Here is a 26,855-nt window from a genome sequence, read left to right on the forward strand (position 1 = left end):
CTACAAAAGACCCTTGAGAAGTTACGGAATACACAAACTGTTCTTCCATTCTTCTGGAGAAAGATACTTCAAATAATTGATAAAGTGCAGATTACGCTGACGTTACTTGAAAACTTTGAAGGACCATCTGCAAAAATGGAAAACAAGTCTCTGTGATTCAAGTTTTCTAATAAATAGTTTAAATAATCTTATTGTTGCGTTTTTAAATTATTTTTTAACTATAAGAGAAATGAAAAGACATTTCGGTTTTCTTTGCACCTTTAATAGAAGAAACTTGCAATTTTCTGACTCAAATGAACGGAAAGGAAGTGTTTAAAGATTCAAAAGTTGTTATTGTTCTGTTTAAAATAGCAAAAAGAAATGAAGATAAATTAAAGTCAGTCCTAAGGGAATATTACTGTTAGCTTCGTCCTTTGGATTAAAAGCGAATTAACCGCTTTCAAATTTTTACTTTATCCGTAGCATCTAAACTCAATATAATTAAATCTTACTTGAGATCAAATATGCGTCTAGATCGATTGTCCAAGTTGCCAATTATATAAATTGAAAATGAAGCGGTATTAGTTTATGATGACGTTGATTGAATGGATTCGCGAAAATAAACTCAAGAAAATTTTAAAATAGGATATAATAACGAAGGCAGCTGAGACCAAAAAATTGTCCAAACTGCAAAAATTGACGCTGATTAAAGGCCTCTGGAAAAATTAATAAAATATTTAGTTTATTCTTCCAGGCAGTTAAAAATGAAAAAAAAAACACTTCAACTGTCTGGAAACAAAACAGAATCGACTTTAACTATCTGAAAATTACCAAAAAGGTTGTCATTTAAACAGAAATAAATGCCTTAACTTAAATATTCAGAAATTATTATACAGGGTTTGTGTTGTTTTTTGAAAAAAGTCTTTTGATCTTGAGTTTATGAATGGAATGAGCTAAGACTTGTTACTCGTTTTTACCAGCAATTTAGTTGAGAACAGTTCCTTTCATTAGTTCAATAATGATGTGATTGTGTTATTCCAGAAACTTAAATATACTTACCATCTTTTTTTTTTCTTTTCTTGCAAACAAACACCCCAGGCCAGCCTAGGGTAGTGTGGGGTTAAGGCTTTTTCCAGCCCCGACCCACTAAAAACCATTCCTCTAAGTCTAAAATTCAGGGTAAAAGCACACTGGTTAGTTACATGATTTGTCAATTTTTCAAGGAAAAAGTACACTGGTTATATGCTATGTCAATATTTTGGGGTTTAGGCACATTGGCTACGTCCTAAGTTAATTATTCAAGGTAAAAGCACACTGGTTACATGCTTTGTCAATATTTTGGTGATTTAGACACATTGACTACATGCTACGTCAATTATTCGCGGTAGAAGTACACGGGTTACATGCTTTGTCAATTTTTCAAGGAAAAAGCATACTGGACATGGAACTGTAACTACAATTAGGCATCAATTCTTCTGAAAATTTGCATGTCTTTATACTTTGGGTGCTCTTTTTATTTTCCATTTCAAAAATGATGTAAATCCAATTTTTGAAGGAGGATTCAAGGGAGCTTACCCTCCCGAAAGCCCGTAAATGATGTTTCCTATAAATAAGTTAAAAATCCAGCAGCACCATCTTGTTATCCATAAAAAAATCTAAAATGTTTGTCTCCTGCATTTTTTCGATATAATTAAGCGTTTTTGAGAAAATCACTGATAAACGAAAGGGGAGCATTATTACGTTACTTACCACGTTATCCTGAATTTATATGAAATTACTAACCTAGAGATGTCTGTAATGGGATGTATTTGATGGATAAATATCCATAAATACCACAAAATTTCAGTTGACGCATGTACAATTTGAAATTCTCTAATTCAACCCTACATTTTGAGACGCACAAGTGTAGTTGCACTATATGAGAGCCGTTCATGGTTCAATCTGAATATTGATCATTTCTGTACCATACTTGTCATATCGTCTCTGTAATCGGTTGAATACATTGTATATTATATACTATAATGCTTAATACTCAAATATCAATATAATTTACTATTTATTATTAATAAGAACACAGAAAACAACATAAATGTTTAAATATTCACGTGGCTTCATCACGTTCAAAACATCATAAGCACGTGACCACGTGAAACATTCTTTCAGTAAGAAAATGCTAATGAAATCATAATTTCTTGTTTTTATGGCATTTGTTTGTAATAGAATTAATTTGCATACATTACTTGCATATAAATTGTTTCAGAATATGACAACATTCGAAAAAATTACCAGTGAAATACCGCAAAACTACAAAGGTATACTTTTTAACATAGGCCTTATATTGGTCTCTAGTTTGGAATGTATTACTGCCGCAGTGGCTTCCTATAGAAGTTCCAGGGAGATTTGCCCGTGCTTTAGGAAAAATGAAGATTTTTATCAGGTATATAGGATAATCTACTTATAAAAACACAGTTGTTAATTTTAATTGCTACCGCAGGACAATCTGAACGTACACCGAAGCCACGCTTTAGTCAGTTCATGGTTAATGGAGAAACATGGATCCCCAGCATCAGTACCTGCATCGCAAATTTATGTGGTGGCTCCCTCCTCTACTTTGGGAAGACGAAGTACTAAGGTAAATTCATGCAATCTAATTTATTGTTTGCTATTCCATCCCTCTCGTTGCTTAAAGTGTAATATTACATTTTCGCTTACCTACTTCACGTAGGCATCGTACAGGTTTGAAGAAGAAAATAACATTCTTAGAACAAATAAAAGTATGACTTTCTCTGACGGTTTGTTGTATGCGTATCTTAAACATATGTATTGATTATTTATTAAAAAATGGTTTATGTAGGCTCAAACGATAATCAGACTATATAGGACACGATTTTTCATTTAAATATATACATCAGTTTCAATGAAATCATTAACATATTATTAGTGAATTTTATTATACGCATAACGTAATTCAACCCATTTGGAGTAACCAACGCACACATTTATCTGCAAAGGTACAACTCAACCATATCCAAGTGACCGATGAAATGCGCAGACGAAAAAAAAGTTTTGACTAAGTTTACACTCGGTATACTTTAACCGAGAAATTTTCGACTTTTCGTATTTTTTAGGCACATCTTAAAGTAAATACAATGTCTATTAAAGAAAATAAAATTCAATTATTGCAGCCCGATTGTTTTTAAATTGCTTGATATTACGTCCTTAATATCAAACATTAATAATAAACACGAGTGATGTTTTATTTATTACGTTTTGAAATAAAATAAAGGTTTTTAAATGACTTAAGGTAATATGAGAAAAGTATAGATACAAAAACTATAAATTTTTTATCACCTATAATTTTTAAAAAAAACATTTTTTTTATGCAATTATTTTCTTCAAAAAACCCTTTTTAAATAACCCTGTCCTATTTAAAAAAAATACTTATAATTTATAATTATTTGGATTCCTAACCTGAAATATTGTATAACGTTAAAACCATAACCGATGAAAGCATTTAAACAATACATTTTAATAGTATCAATTCTAAATCTGTTAAACCAAAAAAAAACAGATGAAGAGCTGATTAAAATTTAATCAGATCCAAGCATTCAAATTCAATTTTGTTGATGAAACTATTACAAAAAAAAAAAAAAGGCTTAATATTTAGCTCCTTCAAGTAAGATTAAAAGGACCTACACCCTTTAAAGTCAAATTTACAAATTAAGATAAGTTTTGTGCTCTTCGACAGTTAAGTTTCATGATCCATAATCCTCCTCATGTATTTCCTTTATTCCAGACAATTCACTATTTTGTTTCAAATTTGTATCACTTTCTGATTCATCTACATCAATAAAAAGCTGATCCACATACACATGAGTCTTAATTGAAAGAGGAGAGAAGCCACCTTCAGCTCGTCATCACCACATCAAATCAACGAGGGTAACAGTATCGCTGAGGAGAGATCTAGGAATTCAGTCCAGAAAATCAGGGTTATGCTGTTATATTTCTATTTAAAGAATACTTGGTATAGTTCCTAAAACTTGCATTTTACTTATGCCACAACCCAAGCCTGTCTTAGTTTTGTAATTATCTATAAGTAGATGAGATTGATGACTATCATGCGATCTATACCAGCAGTGTTTTTTGGTTTTTTGAATACATAAAGTAGAATTTGTTCTATGCAATAATAGAGGAAGCGAATTGGTTGAGAAAGAGGGTCTATTCACCGTTATCAATCTTTTGTAATATGAACATGCTTTGTTGGAGGCTTTGAAGACAGTTTGATTCAATTTACCGATATCTCCAAAATCTTTGACAAGGCTGATTTTGACTCTCCAAACTTGTGATATTGAGAATTTGTGGTGATTTGGTGGCTTCCTTAGGAATCGAACACAAGCAGTTAAAATAAAAAACTTATAATAATTAAATCGGGTGTTTTTCAGAATGGTCATCTGTCTGCCTTCCTTTTTGATTGTTTCTAAATGAAGTACCCTGAGAAAAGAACTGTATTAATTGTGCGCCTTATCAATCTTTTTCTCATCAAATGTATGCTTTCTGTATTCCTTTGTGATATGAGAGTTAAAATGTAGGTTGCTCCCGAGTATTATACTAACTTGACGAAAAACAAATAAAAACACAAAGTCACGGTTTCACAACAAGTAATTAAACGGGCTACACGTGTTTCGCTCTAATTAGAGCATCACCAGGCCTTTAGAAGCCATCCACACACTTCACAGTAAAGATCAATTTGCATAAAACTAAGCAAACCCATGTCAACTTTCAAATATTGAAGGTGCTAGAAATCTGTTTTTTAAATCCCCCAATGTGTAAATCTTCCTGTAAGTTTGCGCACAAAAGATAGCTAAAGAAGTATATAAGATCACTCCGGAATTATTCCGCTATTATTCGAGCTTTCCTTTGTAAAAATAATTGAATTTCTATTTTTACATAAAATATTATTTCGGTACATAGACTTGCAAAAATAAACTGTGTAATTATTACTTAAAGTTCAATTATTAAAAATAAAAAACTACTGATGGTTTTTTGAAATATAGATATTATTTTTGTTTGCCATATATCTCTTTAATTCAGCCCAAACAAACTCGATTGGCTCTAGATCTAGATGATATGGTGGTAAACATAACACGTCATAAAATTTTCTACTTTGATTTGTTAAGCCTTATTATTTTATATAATTTTGACTTTAACATAGATTCATTTATGTATATGCAATCCCATTTTTGCATTTCCGTTTTCCTTGACACAGTTATCGATTGCAACCACAGCTTTTGGTTTTAAATTTGGAATAATTATTAGCATAGCTCATTAAACTTTTTGATAGCATCTTGGACGAATTTCCCTGGCAATTATATAGCGGCGTTTGCAGATGATGTTGTTATATCAACGTCGAGTAGTGACTTAGAAGAACTATCTAGAGGTTCAACCGGGGTAGTTGACCGAATGATGAGTATCAGTAGCAGGGACAGCCTAGTGCTTAATGAGTCAAAAACTGTTTAACAAAAAAAAAACAAAAAGAATTTGAACATGAACCCCGAAAGCAAATTCCATATCGAAGGTGCGACCCGATAATCGCGAAGTAGGCAGATCTGGCGATGGAGAAATTAAGACTGGTGGCAATAACCCTTAGGGCGTAGCAGCCTGATGAGACTTTTTTACATACATTCACAATATGGTCTTCAAATTTAGGGAACTTGTCTATGGAAAGACCCAAAAACTTACTGAACGGTGGCATGGTGATCGCTTCATTATTCAAACATATATCATTTGTATTATTTTTAAAACTAAGGAAATTTGTTTAAGAAACATTAAATGTCAAAAAATTTGCATCACACACAGTCTTTTATTTTTAACAAATCTGCACGTATATTGGCCTCCATTTGAGAAACATCGGAGTCGTGTCAGAGGATGGTGGTATCATCAGCAAACAATGTAAATTTTCCAGTTACCTGCAGTTGTGGCAGATCGTTCACATAAATGAGAAAAAGTAAAGGACCAAGTACTGATCCTTGCAGAACACCCACATTCATATTAAGTTCCTTAGAGATACCACCATTAAATTTGACAGCCTGGACACGATTTGAAGTAGGAACGAAACCACTAAAAGGCAGTTCCTCTGAAACCATAGAGCTCCAGTTTCATCAGCAGCACTCTGTGACTCACGCAGTCAAATGCCTTGGACAAGTCACAGAATACCGCTGCTGCAACTTCACCAACATTCAGTCGGTTGTACAGGTGCTCTAGAAAGCTAAAGATAGCATCATTTGTGCCCACAGACTCACGAAAGCCAAACTGCTGAAGACTCAATAGGCCAAACTTACTTAATAATGAAACCATCCTCACCTTAACGTGCCGTTCCACTATCTTGGCTAAAGTAGGCAATAACGCTTCGCGAGAGACAGTCGCGATCGCCACCCTTGTAAAGAGGAACAATCATTGCTCTTTTTAAGCACTCTGGGAAAACTCCAGACATAAATGAAAAGTTAATTGACTCGGCCAAGACTTGCAAAGCAACAAGAGGTAAAACAGAAAATATTTTAAGAGAAAGCCCATTCCAATCTGATGAATTCTTATTCGTAATATTAACCATTAACTGTTTAAGCTCTTCTTCACTTGTGGGGACAAAAAAGAAAGATTCGGCTACTACCACATTGCTGAGATAGCTCCTGGGATCTATTTTTTGTGAGAGATTGGCTGCAAGGTTACTAGCAATATCTCTCTCTCCTACATTGTTTCTGACATAAGTCTGTCTTTCTCTGATTGTCTGTTCGCAGACGAAATGCAGCATTTTATAGCGATTGTTTGTCATTTCTGGATTCAATAAATGGTTATTTATGCACATAATCCAAAGGTCGTTTTTTTCACTTCCTACCAAATTTTATGTTCCAGGAACATTCTGGATCGTCTTAAAATGGTATACTATTCATTATATTCAAACCATATATAGCCGCCTGTATGCAACAACGATTTTCCATATAATTCTTGGCTGGAAAATAGGGAATTTTACCAATTTTTCCACTAAATTTCATATCAAGTTTAGGGTGGTTTTTAACTGCTTGTTAAAATACATAACAAAACCATAGAACAAAATAAGGTTGTCCAGTACTTGGGAGTATTAATCGATGAACATCTTAGTTAGTCTTATCATGTGGATATGGTTTTAAGGAAATTATCAATTTATGCCTATGTGATCTGGCAGTTACGTAATAAAAGCGATATTGGCCTGATACTTCTTTATTATGTCCAGTCATGTTTGTCATAATGGCATAACTGTTCTAGAAGTAGTGAAGTTCTTACATCCCAGAAAAAAATAATTAGAACCATTTTGTTTAAGCCTTATACATTTTCTTGTAGTCATTATCATAGTCACTTGTCAAGACAACACTCTCTTTCCAGATTGGAAAATTATGCCATTTCCTTGCCTATTTATTTTCAACTCGGTCATGCATATAAAGCGTAACCTGTCTGACTATTCTTTGTCTAGAGGTATCCATTAAGAACTCAGGGTTAACTTAAATTGGGATTTACCCAAACATAAATTAACCAAAGTGGCAAACAGCCTAGTAGTTTTACCAATAAAATTATACAATAATCTTCCCATTGAAATAAAAAAAAAACTGAGAAGGTTAATAATTTTAAAGCTTCATTGAAAGGAATTTTAATTAAAAAATTCTTTTATACAGTAACAGAATATTTAAATTGCAACGTCTCGTCTTTGCTCCCATAATTCATATTTGTTAAAAGCTCTAGTTTTCTTATATTCCTAGTTTTTAATTAATTGTAGATTTTTTATTGTTTTTTCTCGTCTGGCCTTTTAAAAGTTTTTATTTTTTGACATTATCCGATACACATTTGTACGAGTCTATGGAAATAAATATTTGAGTATTTAATAAGATTCTTCGTGGCCCACTTTTTATAATTTTCGTAGTTCATGTCACTTGGAACAAATCCATTTTCACCACTTGCGTGCACTATAATAAGGTGTCTGTATAAATTTCGTCCGTGTGTATTATGTCGCGCTTTTCTTTTCTGTAGTGACGTATTTTTCTAATAAAAAATTCAATCCTAACCGATCTGATGGGTTGACTTATCACTTTTTGATTGTTGCGAAATTTTCTCCAAAGAAAACCGCTTTTGTGTTCGTTCTTTATGGAGAGACTCTTTACGTCCTTGCATGTCGATATATTCAACAAATGTTTTGTTAGTTATTTTTAATGTAGAAACCGCATTTGCCTTCATATTATGATTAATGTTAGTTTTCAGCAAATGAGACTTTTGATGCTTCTGTTTCGGTTTCTTTTTTTGAGGGTCTTATTTTGGGTAGATTAGTATTTACATTTAAAGAAACATTATTGTAAAGTAACTTGTAAGTAGTAAAGTAATAAGTTGCTAATTAGTTCACGACTTTTTTTAAAACATTTTAAAATTTTAAAGTTTCAAAAATACCCAAAAAAACACTTGTCATTACTCGGCCATAATACTGCGATGTAAACTAACAGACCTCTACTCGTGAGCAAAACCCTTTATCAGAGGGCCACTTGGATCTGGTTCAGTTATATGGTATTTAAGATAAGTATGCAATAGGGGCTCGGCTCTCTGTAATATGAATAAAATGCGTAACCACCATAGGTGTAAAATTTATTCCAACGTGAGTAAAGATACCTTCAGATCGAGATCACATAATATGCATCATGTAGTTTTTTTTCTCATAAACGTGAAGTATGGAATTTATATGGACAATTCTATACAAGATACACAGTGAGTTGTTATATTTGTTGCTTCAATAAAATCGAAAGGTGTTCTCAAATCTGGGTTACAGACGCGCGTTTTTTTTGACGCGGCACATCAAGTTTTTTCGGTTGTTGACTCGCTAAATATTTATAAACTTTTACTTATGCCTCTGGCATTTTTATGAGCTAAGAGAAATTATACAAAACAAAACCGATAAAAGGTACGTCATTCGTGTAGGCTAGACATGTTGTCACCATGATCGTTGTAGTATTGTTTAATTCTTTATATAGTGAGGGACAAAAGTATTGGCACACCATAATTTTATAAAGTAATTTATAAATGTTTACTATATTTATGTAACCCAATAATAACTATCTAACTAAAAACATATAAAAGATTTAGTACAATAATAATAATAATGAAGAATAAAACAGATTTCCTTAAGCATAACGAGAGCATAACAAAAAAATATAAAAATTGCATTCTATTTAAAATGGACATAACTATTGGCACACCAAATAAAAATAAAATTTAATCCCAGTTCTAATATTTTGTAGGACTTCCTTTTCTTTTTATAATATGAGTGAGTCTCAGCTTTTGCGTATAGGAAGGCTCAGAACTATTCCATTCTTGCAGCAAAACACGTTGAGGCTCTTCCTTACTGGAAATATGGTGTTTCCTTATTCGTTTTCCTAGCTCACTCCAAAGATTTTCGATCGGTTTGACATCTGGAGATTGAGGAGGTGTATTAAAGTATGAGGGACATTAAACGCATTCCACTGCTCGACTATAATATACATTTTTGCCCATAATCCGTTTATAAAAACCAGATTTCCGACCCCTTCCGATGACATACAGCCCCACACTAGTACACGACCACCACCATGTTTCACAGTCTTTGTGCATCTAGTTCACAATTGGGCTTCCTCCATACAGTTACTTTCCCATCTGAATGAAAAATGTTGAATTTACTTTCATCAGAGAATATTACTTTGTCTCAAAATATATTATCTTGATGAAAGTGTGCATTCGCAAATTCAAGACGCTTTTTTTTGTTAACCTTATTAATAAATGGTTTATTCCGAGCTACTCTGGCACTATATCCAGCAATAAATTCTAGTTGCGATCCTATAGGTTTGAAATCTTGAGTTTAGTTGTGGGATGGAATCGATGGATTTCCTTCGATCCCATCCCACAACTAAACTCAAGACTATATCCAGCTCTATGAAGAACTCTTCGTACTGTTTTTGAGCTCACGTTGATGCTATCTTCTTTAATATATCCGCAATTTCAGAAGCGCTAGATCGAGGATTTTGCTTAGTTTTATTCACAATATTTCTTTCTTGCCTCTCCGTTAACTTTGGCGGACGTCTAGTTTCATAGGCTTATTTTTGACATTTTCTGCAGTTTCAAACCTTTTTAAGATACTACGCACAGTAAATCGACTTTTCTTCACAATTTGGGCAATCGCTGAATACGATTTACCCTCTTTTTGCTGCTGTACAATTAATTTTCGCTCGAATTCCGTCGTTTCTTGGCCTTTGCGACCCATATTTGCAATGTATGCACTTAAAATAAGCACCAAACCTAAAGAAATATTTTACTTTATACAGGGTCCTGCAACAGTGCGTCGTTCTTCCATAAAGCCAAAAAAAATTAGATTAAAATTTTCTAACCTCTTAAAAAATTTTTTGGGACCTGATAGCGCATATCTGGAAAATATTTTGACGTATACAGGGTGCTTCAAAAAAGTAGAGCGATATAAGCAGCATTTTTTTAAAATGGAATGCCATTCTTTTTATTTTATTTTTAAGACCGCCTTAGGCTACCTAGTAAATGCGCTAAATATGGCTGCTTTGTGATGCGCAATTTGACTGCAATAATTTTAAAAAAAAAAAAAATCTAAAAATCATTACATCATTTAATTTCATCTTGATACTAGAAATGTTAATTCAATGTCAATATTGGACTTATTTGGGATTCTAGAAGAATGGAGAATTACTTTGATTCAAATTGTTTCCTTCTGTCATATACAGGGTGTTCGTAGTTGGCAATCATATTTTACGAATTTCAAAGCTCCATTTCTCACTTTTTTTAAATGGAACACCATGTATATTTTTTATCCATTTAATGAAGATTTAATACATGAACATTTTTTTATTATATAAACATATTAGCTATCTTTAGTTGTTTTTAAAATATTCACGACAATTATCCGTAGATAATAAAATGTTTAAATAAGAACCAGGAAACCTGCATTCTGGAAATAGGTATTTTAATACCTTTTTTGTTGCCAAGCAAAATATTTCACCTGTTTCTCTAGATAAATTTTTGACATTTTGGTGAGAATATCATTTTTGTATGTGTATTAATTATCAGCTTAAGTATTCAGTTATTTGAATTATCGTAACTTTGTTTGTAAAAGAAATTTGGAGTTTTGTTTCAGAAATCTAATCTGAACGAATATTGCATACTTATAAAATGCATTTTAGCAAAGACGAACTTGTTGACATGATATTTGTATTGGGGGAATCTGAAAAGAATTACCTCTTACCCTCTCAAATGTATGGGGCGCGCTATCCTGATAGAAGATGTCCAGAAGAAAAATCTTTTAGAAGGTTACTAGCAAGATTTGTGGAGACAAGGAGTATTTGTTACCCCAAGCAAAATAGAATGAGGCCTGTTACTAATCAGAAGCAAGAGTTAAATGTGTTATTAACGGTAACCGAAGATCCTCACCTAAGTCAGTCAAATATCGGAGCAGCAGTTGGAATAAGTGAAAGATCAGTGCAACGAATTTTAAAAAGAAATCATTTTCATCCATACCACATCAATGAACATTAAGCACTTTTTGATAGGGATATACAATTTTCACGTTTCCAATCCACATTTTTTTATGTCCTATTTACGGATGAGGCAACATTTCATAAAAACCGATCAGTAAATAGACATAACTTTCATTATTATTCATCCGAAAATCCCCATTTTATGCGGCAGATCGACTACCAGCATAGGTGGTCATTAAATGTGTGGGGTGGAATTATTGGAAGCACCATTATCGGTCCGTATTTTTTTAATGGTGATCTCAATGGAGAAATGTACCTTCAATTTTTACAAAATGAACTGCCTAGATTACTTGCAAATGTTCCATTAATTACTAGAAACCGAATGTGGTTTCAACAGGACGGAGCTCCTCCACATTTTTCTCGAAATGTCACTGAATATTTAAATGTAACCTTTGAAGAAAAATGGATTGGAAGGAATGGACCTATTAATTGGCCACCCAGATCACCTGACCTAACAAAATTAGATTTTTTTTATGGGGTTTTGTAAAAGAAATTGTTTATAGGTAGTAGAAATCCACCTACAACGGCAGTAGATATGGAGCAGAGAATACGGGATGCGTTTGCTCAAGTAACTCCACAAATGCTACATGAAATAGAAAGAAGTTTTCAGGAACGTATTAATTTATGTTTTGAACAAAACCGAGGACATATTGAACACTTAATGTAATAATAATAAAATGATAAATGATATTTTTAATATGCTTGTTTAATTATTATCGTGAATATTTTAAAAACGACTAAAGATAGCTAATATGTTTACATAATAAAAAATGTTCATGTATTAGTTCATGAGCTTTGAAATTCGTAAAATATGATTGCTAACTACGAACACCCCGTATATGATAGAAGGAAACAATTTAAGTCAAAGTAATTCTCCATTCTTCTAGAATCCCAATTAAGTCCAATATTGACATTGAATTAACATTTCAAGTATCAAGATGAAATTAAATGATGTAATGATTTTTAGATTTTTTTTATAAAAAAATTATTGCAGTCAAACTGCGCATGACAAAGCAGCCATATTTAGCGCATATACTAGGTAGCCTAAGGCGGTCTTAAAAATAAAATAAAAAGAATGGCATTCCATTAAAAAAAATGCTGCTTATATCGCTCTACTTTTTTGAAGCACCCTGTATACGTCAAAATATTTTCCAGATATGCGCTATCAGGTCCCAACATTTTTTTAAGAGGTTAGAATTTTTTAACCTTATTTTTTTAGGCTTTATGGAAGACCGACGCACTGTTGCAGGAACTTGTATAAATATTGTGGTAAAGAATGTAAAAAAACTGCTTCAAAATTCTCACATACAAGGCACCTATTTTTAAACACTTTGTAAACATGTGTGCCAATACTTTTGTCCATGGGATTTTTGATAGAATTTTAATATGGGTTCTTTTGTAAAGCCTTTATTTATTAAATTTGTATTAAATATTAAGAAACGAATGCTCTTGGGTATACACTTTAAATTAGAAAACATTTAAATGTAATAGGTCTAGTAGCTTAAAGAGGACAGATACGAATTTTAATAAAAATCAATATGTGCCAATACTTTTGTCTCTCACTGTATATACTAGTCGAGTAAGACCTCGCTCCTTTTCTTGAAATATTTAGCTAAAAAAAAACGATATTTTTAATGGTTCTAAAGTAGTACATTAGTGGGAATTGTGGCTACAAATCGTCAAAAAAATAAATCGAAATTATTATGATGTTTATGGGACGTTTTAAAAGAATTTCTTTTTTTTGTCGTCGTCAACGTTCCACCAATTCCAATACCGCTAATAAAAACAATAACAGTATCTTATGATGATAGATCTCGCTTGATCGATCGTTTGATTTAAATTAGAAACGGAATCTGTGTCACTATTTAATACAGAAGAACCGATATAATTGATTTTCTATTATTTTTTTGCCAATTAACCATAAAATGTCTGTAAACTGTTATAAAGATTTTATATAATTCATTTTTTGATTATGTAAATGATATAAACCAATTATATATGGTAGTTCATTGTTTTGCTTGGTGTTGTATACGAAAAATGCAACAAGATTTAAATATAATATTCGGCTATGCACATTTTTTATTTACCTTTGAATTTATTCCTCAACAAATTGACATAATTGTAATAATTTTTAGAAAAATATCTACAAGAGTATTAAAGTTAATCGAAATAAAAAAACAGTTTTTTTTGTTAAAACTTTACCACCCTATAGCTCAAAATCTTTATGAAAACTTTATTGCTTAATTTTGTCCAAATAACACGTACATACCTGAATTTTGACGCAATATTAAAGAAAAACCTTGTCTATGCACACTAAAAAGGAAAGGAAGCGCAAGGAGCATTTCGTCACATCATGCACTAAAATGTAATTAATTTATATTGTCACGTTCCAATAATTTTCATTGCAAAAATGCTATACACCGTTTGATTTTACAAATTGATTATTATAATAAATACATAACTATTGCGTATAGGGAGAGATGAAAGCGAAAGTATGTGTTTGTACGTACGTACGTGTCTGCCAAATAGGGTTCAATAATGCAATTTAATAATTATTAAGAAATATAAAACAATCTAATGATGTATTGGCAATAGGCACTTTACATACAGTCCAAACTTTAACAGTTTTTTTTATGGTTTCTTCCAGGCAGTTGTACTCATTTTCTATTACGAAAACTTTGAATTTTCTTTTTTTTTCTACAAATTTGAAACATTTGACATCTTTTGCAACATTTGAAGTTATTTATATGATTTCTTCCAGGCAGTTAAACCTGTATTCAAAATATGCCTTAATTTTCTTAATAACCATACATATATCGAGAAACGCTTCGTTTTCAAAATTCAGGGTGTTAATGTTAATAACTTTTTTATTATTTGAAATTTGGTGCACGTTTCTAAAAACTAAAATTATTTCTAAAATACTCCTTCAAATTAAAGCAAATTTAATTACACGTTTGGTATGCAAGGAAATTCTATATTTTCTTTAGATAAAAAGGACAAATGATCTGCTCAGGTCAAGATTGGCAAATGATGCTTCCCTCTACCCAAACTTATTGAACTCAATCTTGCTTACTCTGGTTTAAGTACTTGCAGTTGTAATAACACATAAAGTCCATCTTCTTCTTTTCTTGTTTGGATGGAGTCTTACAAAACATTCTTCTATCATGCTCCTACGAGTCGCAACTTGTAATTCATCAAAATCACTCACTATGCTACTGTATGCTTCGATGAAAAATTCTTGCAAAACCATATAAGTAAATTAAACAGAAAACAAGAATGCTTCACCGGTTCCCTGATTGCCCATTTACACTGTTCACTGGAAAGGAAAATGTATTTTTATGTACTGAACATTCTTATTTGCGCACCCAAGAGACAGACCTGTATTGTATGAGTGTAACTGTTTTCTCCTAGAGCATAATGTAAAACTAAGATGAACTTGCCTCTGATAATTCTAGGTGAAGTTTCAGAAAAATTCTGATTCTTTTATTACCTCAAACGTAGAAAATTCATTTATTAATCAGTCGTTTTCTTAGAGTGAATTTTGAGTTGCCTAAATTGCCTCGCAGGGCTTACGTGGTCAGTGGATATTTTGCAAGGAAATTTTTTGTTTCTTTAAGAGCAGGCTGAGATATGCTAACATCTTAAAACCTAATCTACAAATGTGGAAGAAAGATAATTTATTGACATCTCCCAAGTTTTTTGGATTCTGATAACACTTGGTAAGGCTCCAGAAATCTATCAAGATTGTAAAGTGAACTTTTGGCATTGTCAGAAGTTCCAATCGATGGAATTCATTCATTAATCAGTCGTTTTTCGAGATCAAACCCCAGAGTTTTATATTTGCCTTTCAGAAATTTTCTTTAAGAAGTTTGATCATATTACCCATATGATTACTAATTGTTTAAAAAGCTTTACCAGAGCATGATGGCAGTCTATAATTTATCCTATTCCAAGGGTCAATCCTACGTCTGTTACTTTTCCCAATATACAGGGTGATTCAAAATTGAGTGCAAAGATTTCAAGGGCGTATTTACCAGCTAAAAATAAGAATTTTTTTTTCATATAAACGTATGTCCTAACTTGTTTCGTTTTCTAGATACAGAGTGTAAAACTTTTTTAATATTTTTTTTTTTATTATGAAAATCTGCTTTTGTATGTATTTGTTACTTAAGCTAAGTTAAATTTTGAAAAAAAATTAAATGAATCTCAATAATCTCAGGCACAGATTTTGATTTTTTTCTGGAAACAAAGCTAGATACGAGTAAGGCTCAAGAGGCAAGAAAGTTACATTATTGACCGCTTAATGTAAAAAAAAAAATTAAATTGTCAAAAAAGCGGTGGCATACCATAATTTTACCTATAAGTATCGAGTAGGTAGCCCCCTGAAACGCCACTGGAATTATTAAATTTATTTTTATCCCACCAAATGAGGGTTTTTATGATGACAAATAAGCCTACCAAATTTTATGGAAATTCGCAGAAAGGATTTTGAATAATTGTTTAAAAAAAAACGATTTTTTTAAAAAACTTACTAGAAAACGAAGCAAGTTAGGACGTTTATATACCTTCTGGTAAATCCGCCCTTGAAATCTTTGCACTCAATTTTGAATCACCCTGTATACTTTATTAAATATTGTGAGTAATTTTGAATTCCCTCAAAATGCTGATGACACCCAAACTATACATTATTATCATATTATGTCAAAAACCGTTAACATAGGGAACAACAGTTCTTTAAAAAACATAACTTCATCATTAACCCTAATAAGACCAAAATGGTATTATTATGTTCTAGTCAAGGAGTGACAAAAATTTATGTAGACAACGTTCATATTCAATTAAATAAACAATTCCACTTTCTGAAAATATGAAAGTTTTAGACGTGAATGTTGTCAATTCTCTTTTTTAAATTTGTAGAAACATTTTAATATACTGTTACAGAGATGTTAGTTAGGTCCTGTTTGAATTATTGCATTATACAGTATTTTTCTTGTTTAAACCAAGTCAATTAATACCTGCTTGTAATCTCAGGTATAAGGCTCCTTATCCAAATAGGTTTATTTAGTTTTTCTTTAGGTTAAGTTTTTTTTCTAAAGGTTAAGAGTTTAAGAGTATAGCTTTAAGCTACTTTTTATTTAGTCTGACAAGTACTATTTAATTTAGAGAAGGGACTCCTTGGACCTCATTTAAGACGTAAAACCAAGATGAATTAACGCGATTTTCAAGTTCTTTGGCCTCTAATAACTCCAGAAATGCATCAGGATCCTTCAGTGAGTTTCTGGTTCGTTTCAGTATATCAGAATCTACCCTGTTGGCAAATTATATTGCAGAAATATTACATCTGCAATATTGCATTAATGTATGTGCTGTATTGTAGTAATACTCACGTAATATTACTTATATCTTTCATTTATATTGCTGCTATATTTTATATTGAATTTGCAATATTGATAAAATATAACAAAATTAATATTCCATTCTTATTAATAATATTATTGATGAAAGGTAATGAATAAGTTAAAGAATATATTATATATTGGGCTATAGGTTCTATGAGCTATAAAGATACCACTGTTGTGGGTCCTAAAAGTATTGTAAATGCTTTTTCTGATTTTTTCAGGAGTGTTTATGTTGAGTCCTCTATTGCTCAGCCCAAAGAATCTGATATATATGGTTCAGACAACATTTTGGTCCAATCTTTTGTTGAGGCAGATGTAAGAAAAGCTTTACAGAAGTTAAAAAACAAAGAAACTGCGGGTCCTGACCAAATACCTTCATTTCTTTTGCGTGACTGTGCATCGGCCCTGGCTGTACCACTCTTACAAATCTTCAACTTATCACTCGAGACCAATACATTTCCGGAAGAGTGGAAAAAGGCTAAAATATGTCCAGTGTTTAAGAGTGGCGACCATGGCAGAATAGAGAACTACAGACCGGTGTCAATGCTCTCTAATTTTTCGAAGGCCTTTGAGATATGTCTGCACGATAAATTGTCTACTCAAATTAAGCACATAATTACAGAAAAGCAGCATGGTTTCTTTCAGAAAAGATCTATTGTCACTAATATGGCTTGTTGCTTGGAAACAGCATATCTAGCTATAAATCAGAAAAGCCAGTTGGATGTGCTGTACACAGACTTCTCGAAGACTTTTGATCGGCTGGATCACGGTTTGCTGGCACGGAAGCTGGCTTCGGCTGGATTTCATCCTTGTCTGGTGGAGTTCTTCATCTCATATCTGACTGGCAGGCTTCAGTATGTTGAATTTAATGGTTTTGGGTCTGAGTATTACGTGGCTTCGAGTGGTGCGCCCCAAGGCAGTAACCTCGCCCCAATGCTGTTCGATCTATTTATTAATGATTTAGTTGATTGTATGGAGAGTTTCTGTCTTTTATTCGCTGATGATCTGAAGTTGTTTCGTATCATTCGTACTATGCTGGACTGCTTGAAGCTGCAAGAGGACATGAATAGGGTCTTTGAATGGTGTGAAAGAAATAAACTACCCCTAAACTATGACAAATGTAAAAAAATTACAATTTCCATTTTTCATGAAGAGACTTTATACCCATATACATTGAGTGGTTCTCAGTTGCTAGACTGTTCTTCAGTGAAGTAGATAAGAGGCTCACATTCAACCAGCATGTAGCACAGGTCACTGGTTCAGCCTTAAAATCCCTCGGGTTTATAGTAAGGTCCACTTCTCAATTTAAGAATATATCCAGCCAGTGGCGTATCCAGGATTCATTCCTGGGGGGGGCAACATGGTTTATCACCATTTAATATACAATATACTTACATATGTATGTATGTGTATGTTAGTTAATTTTTTTGGCCTATCATCGGAGATATGGTATTTATTCATCAGGAAGGGAGAAATAATTACCATGTTTTTGAAATGCTTTTATTAATTTAAAAGCTACAAAAATAAAGAAAAATAAAAGATACTAATATAATATATGGATAGTAAAACAGGCACAAGGCAAACAAACAATTATTCTAAAGTAACAAAAACAAATTGACTCCTAAAAAAACTAAACAAGATCAAAACTCAATTAGGTATCTATATAAAACACCAAAAAAAGCCAAATAAAACTAAATAACAATATCAAGTTTCCTCGATTTAAGCTGCATTTCGTTAAGTACTTCCTCGGCACTAACTGAGATTTCTGGATATACATACAGAAGAGTAAAACCATTTAATCTGTCTTCACTTATTGTATTTCGTAAATAAGTCTTTAACAATTTAAGTGTAGAAAATTTTCTTTCAGGGGTTGCTGTGCTTACAGGTAAAGTACAAAAAATCTTTAACAGTATAAATATATTGGAATATATCCTGATCACACATTACTAGGGCATCGAGAGCGGAGCTCGGATATTTTTCTGGTGCACAGGCTTCAAATTTTCTATACCAAAGTTTGAGTTCAGCAGAAACCATAGTAAATGAAGAATTTTCTAAATCATTTTTATAAAAATTTACCAAATACTTAAGACTTTGAAGTTGATTATCAAGTTTCTTATTTACTGATGGAATCTCAGACAGTTAAATGATTGTAATATATCTTTATGTTTAACAAATCTCTCTTCTAATTGTAATAAGACGCAATCTAAAAACGGAATAAATATTGATATTCTGAAATATTCTTCAGTTGTGTTAGTTTCAAAATTTGCCCTATTTTTTTGTCTGCTAGTTATGCGTGGTTTTGTTATTTCTAAACCAAATAATTTGTTTATATTTTTTTTTGCCTCTGCAAAAATAGTTGCAAAACTATTATCTGCTTTATGACGTAAATCTTTAAGCTCTTTTAAGCAATCTTCAGTCAGTAATATTGCTTTGCCTAAATCAATATTAATTGATTGCAGCAACTTTGATAACGTGTGGTAAATGCAAAAACATGTTCAATTACATAAAGAGTAATGGGGAATTCTAATGTACTTAAGGTGTTTAGTAACAACTTGCTACAAGTAGACTTTTCTTTGTCTGGCCACTCAGCTATTTCTTCTAAAGCCAATACCACAGAATTTAAAAGCTCTCTCAATACGCTTACTGAATCTTGTCTTTGAACCCATCTAGTAGCACAAAGTTGTTTTAATCTGTCTCGTCTTGATCTCTCATTATCCGGCATTTCATTTACTTTTTTAGTTAAAATATTTTGACGTTTGGGAGTATTAAAAAAATTGTAAGCATTTTCAATAACACCCATACAATTTCGTACAGCCTGGACAGAACATGCATCGGATATAGCAAGGTTAAGGGAGTGTGAGACGCAATGAACATATAAAGCTGTAGGATATTCCTTTCTTATAATAGCCTGTACCCCAGAAAACTTACCACTCATTGCCGCTGCCCCATCGTAACCCTGGCCTTTAAGATTATTTAAATCTAAACCCCAGTTTGTCAAATTTTCGATAATTGTTTTTGCTAAATTATGCCCAGTCGTTGAGGTTACCGGAATAAATTGAAGAACGGACTCTTTAATAGATAAATTATCGCATACGTACCAAACGCAAAGAACAAACTGCTCTATTTTGGCAATATCAGTTGTCTCATCAGCCAAGATTGCATAATATTTTGCAGATTTTACTTCTGCTATTATTTTTCGTAAAATATTTGTGTTACATGCATTTATTATTTCGTTTTGTATTGTACTACTTAAATATGTTGCGTTATTAGCAGAACTCAATATATGTTTTTTATGTTTTTTCTCCCTAGCTTTTCTGGGGGGGGCAATTGCCCCCTTTGCCCCCCCCTGGATATGCCACTGTATCCAGCTTGACTGTATTGTACAATTCATTAGTAAAGTCTAAATTAATGTATGGCTCTATGTTGTGGTTCCCCATCTATGATGTTCATGTTAACAGACTGGAGTATGTACAGCGCAGATTCTTAAAGTTACTTTCTTTTAAGTTGGATGGAGTATATCCAGTAAGAGGTGTGGAACAGGAGTACCTGCTAAATAGATTCAACTATTTGTCACTAAAGCAAAATACTATTCTCTCTAGTCAGATATTTTTATATAAACTTTGCAATAATAAAATTGATTGTTCTGAGCTCTTAGAGAGGCTACCTCTATTTGTTCCTCCTGCCAATACAAGGAGGCATCATATATGTTATCCCTCTCTTAACTTAACAAATCTGTCCAGCAAAACTCCACTGTGCCGTGCTTGTACATGGTATAATCAGATGAATGCTATAGATGTCGACATCTTTAGTAGCACTGAATATGTTTTTAAAAAAAGGATGTGGTCCTCTCTTAATTTGAATGATACCTGATTATTTTTCTGTGATTGTTATCATTTGGTTAGTGTGTCTTATATTCTTACAATTATGCTATTGTTTTAAATTTTGTTATCATTCTATATTGGATCTTATATTATTTTTTTTTATACTACTTATTTAAGGTGCTTATAACTGGTACTGTTTTAATTTTAATTATTTCGATTATTTTGTAATTGGGAATTTTCCTGTTGGACAATAAACTATTTGAATTTGAATTTGAATATTGGGATAAAGTCATTTATTATAAGAGAGTAAAACATTTGTACAACTATACAACACACAGGATTTTTTTTTGATAAATATATATACATCTATATATGCAATGATATAACTTACGTCACTTTTCCCATTCTTCACACAGTGAGCATGAATTAAGTTGTATGAGTGCCAATTAGAATATTATCAATTAGTTTAGGAATAAAGTTTGTAAATTGTGTAATACAAGTAATTGCGTTTTTTGTTGAATATATATGTATATTTACACACCTGGATAATAATAATTAATTGTACTCTATATATATTTTGATTATTAGTATTATATTTCCACTTAATAAACATTTGTTTGCAAAATTTAGCAGATACCTGTGAAATTAATCAACTATTCAGAATTTCAGTGATATATATCGCATTTGTGACGGTTATTAAATATTGCAAAAGTATTGCAGGTGCAACATAGGTGCAAATAAAGTTAACAGTATATACACAATATTGCAGATGAAATAATAAAATATAAATTGAAATGAAATATTGCTGAAATTTTATATAAACAATATTACAGCAATAGTGTGCTTGCAATACAGATGCAACATTACATTAGCATTTCACTGATATATTGCATTTTCATCAATAATGAAATATTGCAACAATATTACAATTACTACATATGTGCATTATTAACTTTGCAATATATGTGCAATATTGCATTTGCTATGTTATTTGTGCAATATTGTAGCAATTAACATGTAATAATACATTTGTTATATTTTAAATGTAATGTTGTAACAATATTGCAGAAGTAATATATTAAAAGAATTTTCTGCAATATAATGAATGTTGCTGCAATATAACATGCCAACAGGATATTAACGCTCAAGAACATGAAAAAGGGACACTTCAGTGGCTGTTCCTTAACTCCTTTTGATCCCTGGGAACTTTCAGTGACTCCCATGTTGTGACTTCCCAATTGTTTTACATTTTTGTCTTACGAGTACTTAATTTTCTTTTTCTTACAAATGATTTAGGCCTTTGAATGCAGCTGAAGATTTCAACATTTTTTCATAATGTAGCTGGATTCAGTAAACTTATACTAATAATCATGTAGATGTTTAACTGCTTTTGTTGTCTACTCTTCCAATGGATCAATGAATTAAACGTTTTTTGAATTTAGAGTTTCTGGATGGATACGATGCATCTCATCTCCAGTAGTACTTTTCCTTAGGTAGTGCGGATTTTCTGCAAGAAAACTCTTTATTTTCATGTGAACTGACATAGAAACTGCAGATAAGGGATTTTTTATTTTTTTGCTCGAAAAGCTTACATCGTACGAAAAAAAGACAAGGCATAAAATTTGCTCGAAACTGAATGAGGATATAGAAAATAAATTTTATATCTAGAAAAAGTAATGTCATACGATTAAAAATCAACAATATTCAATTTAAAATAATGTACGGATACCACTGATATTTTTTTTTTAATCTTCAAGATCATAAAGTGCCTTTTTACATCAAATGCAAAATCAAGTGCAAAAAAAACCAAGCGTTTATCGACATAAGTCTAAAAAGAAAATTATGGTTTATTTTGAATACAGATTACCATGTTAAAATTTGGACACTGGGATTCGGGACATACAGTATATGTATGTATATATTAACTAAATAGTACGCAGATCTCAGTACCCTATCTCGATAACAATTTTCTCTTTTTTTAAGATGCCTGGGACTGTGCCGATGCCAGTATATGCACTTCCGCCGTCCATGGTGCAACCTCAAATGGTCGGTTACCCTCTGATTCCTGCTCCCCTTGGCCCAGTACCGTCTCCACCGATTCAGTCGACCATCAATCGAAAAGTAAACGTTTGATCGTCTATTTACCGACACAATCTTTTATTTTAACGAATTTTTAGATTTGCAAAATGCACAAGCACCGTTACGAAAAGTCCAAATCGAAGTCCCGGTCAAAATCCCGAAGTAGAGAGCCAACTCCCAATAAATCTCGTGCCTCCAGCAGAGAACCGCAAATAACCGAGAAAGATGTAGCGAGCACTTATACAGGTATTTAATTATTTAAATGTTTCGAGTTCAGTTAAAGGGCAGAATAGTTACGAAAATTACCAATTTAAAGAATAGAATCTAAACTAGACACTACACAGAAATGTCTTATTGTTAACTGCCATCAAACAAAAAAAAATGATAAATAATCCGAGCCTTATAAATCACATGCTATTAACGAGTATTCCTAGAACAAATATAAATCAGAAAATATTAACCAACTATTCAAGTGGCACTATAGGAAGTTAACCCTTTTATTTTTTAATTGGTGACTCAAAATGATGCGTTCGATTGGTGAGTTCTTTTCTGTCTTTCAACCATTGACCAACCTAATAAACTTTTGTTTGGGAACAAGTGTTGTGCATAAACTATGAAATAGCACCAATTCCAAAGAAAACTAACCCTAATAAAACTGATCTATGACCAATGAGCACATTATTAATTGTCAAATTGTTAAACATCTTGACAAAGCTCCAGTCTGGTTTCAGACAAGGTTATAGTTGTAACGCAAGTTCTAGATAAGGATGGTTCCTGCCCATTCGATTCTATTAACATAAATATCTTAGTTGCAAAATTAAAATTTTACAAAATACTGTATTCTTAAGTTATTTGACAAATAGTGATTATTTGACATTATGAAATTATTTGACAACTCACCGCGAGGGAATTTTTTCAAATAAGTAAGTTTCTCTGGCGCACCCTGTGTATATATCCTGAATTATTATCAATAATTATTCAAGGATTGACTTGAAAATAAAATAAGGCAATTTTTAACACAAAACCCTACCTAAGGCCCAAAAATCATTGACCATGGAATAAAAAAAGAGAATAAAGAATGCCTTATTTCATATGTAGGTACGCTGTTGATGTTTAGATTTATTTGCCTTACACTACTACAGATTATTATTAAAATTGTAGGCAAAATCAATGATGACTTAATGGTCATTTCCCATTTTTCACTCCTTGTTCCAGAAAAAAACGTAGACTTTTTTATTTTATAGAAATCTTATAAAAACTAATAATTTTCATGTATATGTATATTAATAGCACTACAGTAAATGGAAAAAAAAATTAAAAAATCCCTTGGTGATACACAGGATCAAAACTTAAAATTTCATTTATATATAAATCATATTTGAAATTAAAAGCAATTTTTTAATATGAATATATATAAACTCCTTGGAAAACTTACAGACTCACTAATCTCTTTAGTTAATTATTAATTACTTAGACACCCCAAGCAACATACAATAGTTAAATAAACGTTAATATTTGGTTTACACCAGTTGTGGTACATTTTAGGTTCAACTATAAAATGTCCGCGTGATATACGTTGAGGAATTTAATATTATGTTTATGTTTAAAAAGCATGTTTAAGTATGGTATATTGTATACTAGTTTAGAAAATGAAATGAGCATCTAAACAAATATACTTAGCGTCAACAAAAAGTGGAAAAAATTGAATTTTTAATCATAGAAGACAAGTAGTGTAAAACCTTTATATTTTAGTCGTTAAATAGTCCAGGAAGTCTACCAACAAACTTTATATTTATCGTAATTATTTTTTGGAAAAAGAATCGTTTTTCATCTCGCCCATCCCACACAACTTACTAGTAAGAAATTGTTTTTCAAAATAATACGCATGTATAACAGCTGGTTTCGTCACTAATATCCAATCTAATAACATAGTTTGTTTATTTATATTTGATACATTTAGATTAATAAATATTAAATACAAAACCAGTGCTATTAGATTGGATATTATGAACGGAAAACAGTGATTTTTCAAAAGAATTCCTTACTGGACAAATGTTTGGTGTGGGTGGCGGGGTTGAGGGTCCTTTTGATGAAAAATAATGGTAACAACACTGTTTATTTAAATTTAATATATTTTTATATATAAATATATAGTATAAAAACAGCGTCATTCGATTGGATGATATGGACGAAAAACAGTGATTTTTTAGAAGAATTTTCTCAAATATTTGGGGTGTAGTAATCAAGTTTAAAAACGTAAAAATTTAAGATATGTAAATCATTGTATAAATTTTCTTAAATGCCGAAATTTTTATAAACAGAATAATATATGATATACGTATATTTTACTTAAGTTTAATACATACACTTTGACGACATGTAGTTGATAAATGTACCAAAACCAAAAATTTATTAAAAAGTTGCTCGGGACTGTATATAGGCCATCTCTTATGGAATACAATATTTCACTTAAGGAACATATCAGTCAGCATGTTGTGCAGTTCTATAAACTAAATATTAAAGGTTCCACGGTGCATAAAATAGTCGAAACTCTAAAACCTGAATATTTAGCTGAACTAAATTTCGTAGAGTTCTGTTTAGAATTCTGTTCTAAATTCCCAGACATAATACAGAATTTCTCAAATCTTGTTGTTAGTTTATTATTTGCTCATTATTAAAAACTGCTATACGGTTCTATTACTTATAAGATTTATTATTATTATTATTATTAACATCAATAATAACCAATGTATAATTTATAGGTTTAGATAGGGCGATAGCGGAAGAGTTTATCGATATATGTGACTTGAAACATGCCAGTTTGTCGAGCAGCGATAGCAGCAGTTGCAGGGGCAGCCCCAGGAGCTTTTCTACAAACGGACGTCACAGTAACAGCGACGCTAACTCGCAAGATTGTTTATTAAATAAGTAAACTATACGTTTTTAACCAGTATGTATTTTGTATATAAAATATTTCATATTTAAGACTTTATTAGTGTTTGTGTACTTTTCAACATAAAAATGCTCAATTAAAAACTCCTTTATATATAAAGGATAACATTTATATAGATATTAGTTCATATGAAAAAGTATATGTATGTATGTATATTACAATGATTGTGTGATATTATCATGTCTAGTTTATATATTATGTAGGTAAATAAAAATTGAGAATGAAATGAAATTTCATTTATATTCCTAATTTAAAAAGTAATATCACACATGTATATTTGAAGAAAAAAATCAGTTATACGGCGTAGTGGGTTCTATGGAATCCTTGACCTAAATCAGACACAACAACAAAAATTAAACCCGCTTTTTAAATTTTCTATTTTTTAATATATAGTTACCAATGCTTTGCAAAATCAAATCGGCATCGTCCAACGTTGCAGCCTCAAAGATATAACAGATAAAAGTCTTAGCAACGTCGCAAGTGTCGTCCCTGCAATAATTTACTTTACTTTTTGAAATATTTGCTATAAAATTTAAATAAATACCCAGCACAGTAGCCGAAAACCTTGGGCAATATTGGTACGTTGCCGCAAGAGGAGATTTTCATGTAAGGATGCTCGAAAATTAACTAAAAAAAATCTACATATTTAACATAGAAGGAGATAAAACAGCAACTCACATCGGTGGTTTCCTTATCGCGTATTTTCAAGCCGATTTCGCCGATTTCCAACGCAGCGGGTTTGTCAAATTTAGTCATGGCGGTTTGGGTTTCTTTCGAGTGATGATGGCCTTCTTCGAAACTTTTAAGAGCTTTTTTCACTTGTGAAACGTTGCCCAGCGCACCTACGTCCACTTTTGCCAACAATTTTACGGGATAACCATAGACACTACAAAAAAATTTTTTTATGAGTTGTTAGGTTTAGATCAAATAAGATGCTCTCATGTTTCAAATGTTATAAATTAGATTAAAAATTGTGTGGACTCAGATCCAATCTAACGTGAGACACTGCACGTAGTTCTCCTTTAAGTGA

At 31.8% G+C, this 26,855-nt stretch overlaps 2 protein-coding genes across 7 annotated transcripts in view; one reads left to right on the forward strand and one right to left on the reverse strand.

Annotated features, from left to right (window-relative positions):
• Positions 1-25,956, forward strand: part of LOC126740542 (uncharacterized) — a 43,209-nt gene extending 17,253 nt beyond the window's left edge. Inside the window, exons 4-8 of the mRNA XM_050446623.1 lie at positions 2,240-2,416; positions 2,474-2,611; positions 22,777-22,914; positions 22,971-23,118; positions 25,635-25,956. Of these exons, the coding sequence (XP_050302580.1) occupies positions 2,240-2,416; positions 2,474-2,611; positions 22,777-22,914; positions 22,971-23,118; positions 25,635-25,804 (771 nt within the window). The 3' untranslated portion in view covers positions 25,805-25,956. The remainder of the gene's footprint in view (positions 1-2,239; positions 2,417-2,473; positions 2,612-22,776; positions 22,915-22,970; positions 23,119-25,634) is intronic.
• LOC126740541 (uncharacterized) overlaps positions 1-26,855 on the reverse strand; it is a 104,541-nt gene that overhangs the window by 15,812 nt on the left and 61,874 nt on the right. For 5 of the 6 annotated variants that reach the window (XM_050446619.1, XM_050446617.1, XM_050446621.1 and 2 more), the window contains exons 6-9: positions 26,504-26,711; positions 26,370-26,452; positions 26,223-26,314; positions 26,047-26,154 (exon numbers count right to left, since the gene is read on the reverse strand). In XM_050446619.1, the coding sequence (XP_050302576.1) occupies positions 26,120-26,154; positions 26,223-26,314; positions 26,370-26,452; positions 26,504-26,711 (418 nt within the window). In that variant the 3' untranslated portion in view covers positions 26,047-26,119. Of the gene's footprint in view, positions 1-26,046; positions 26,155-26,222; positions 26,315-26,369; positions 26,453-26,503; positions 26,712-26,855 lie in introns of those variants that run through there. The other variant, XM_050446618.1, reaches the window with a different exon arrangement.

The sequence above is a fragment of the Anthonomus grandis genome, chromosome 9 (genome assembly GCF_022605725.1).
Source record: "Anthonomus grandis grandis chromosome 9, icAntGran1.3, whole genome shotgun sequence".
Lineage (NCBI taxonomy): Eukaryota > Metazoa > Arthropoda > Insecta > Coleoptera > Curculionidae > Anthonomus > Anthonomus grandis.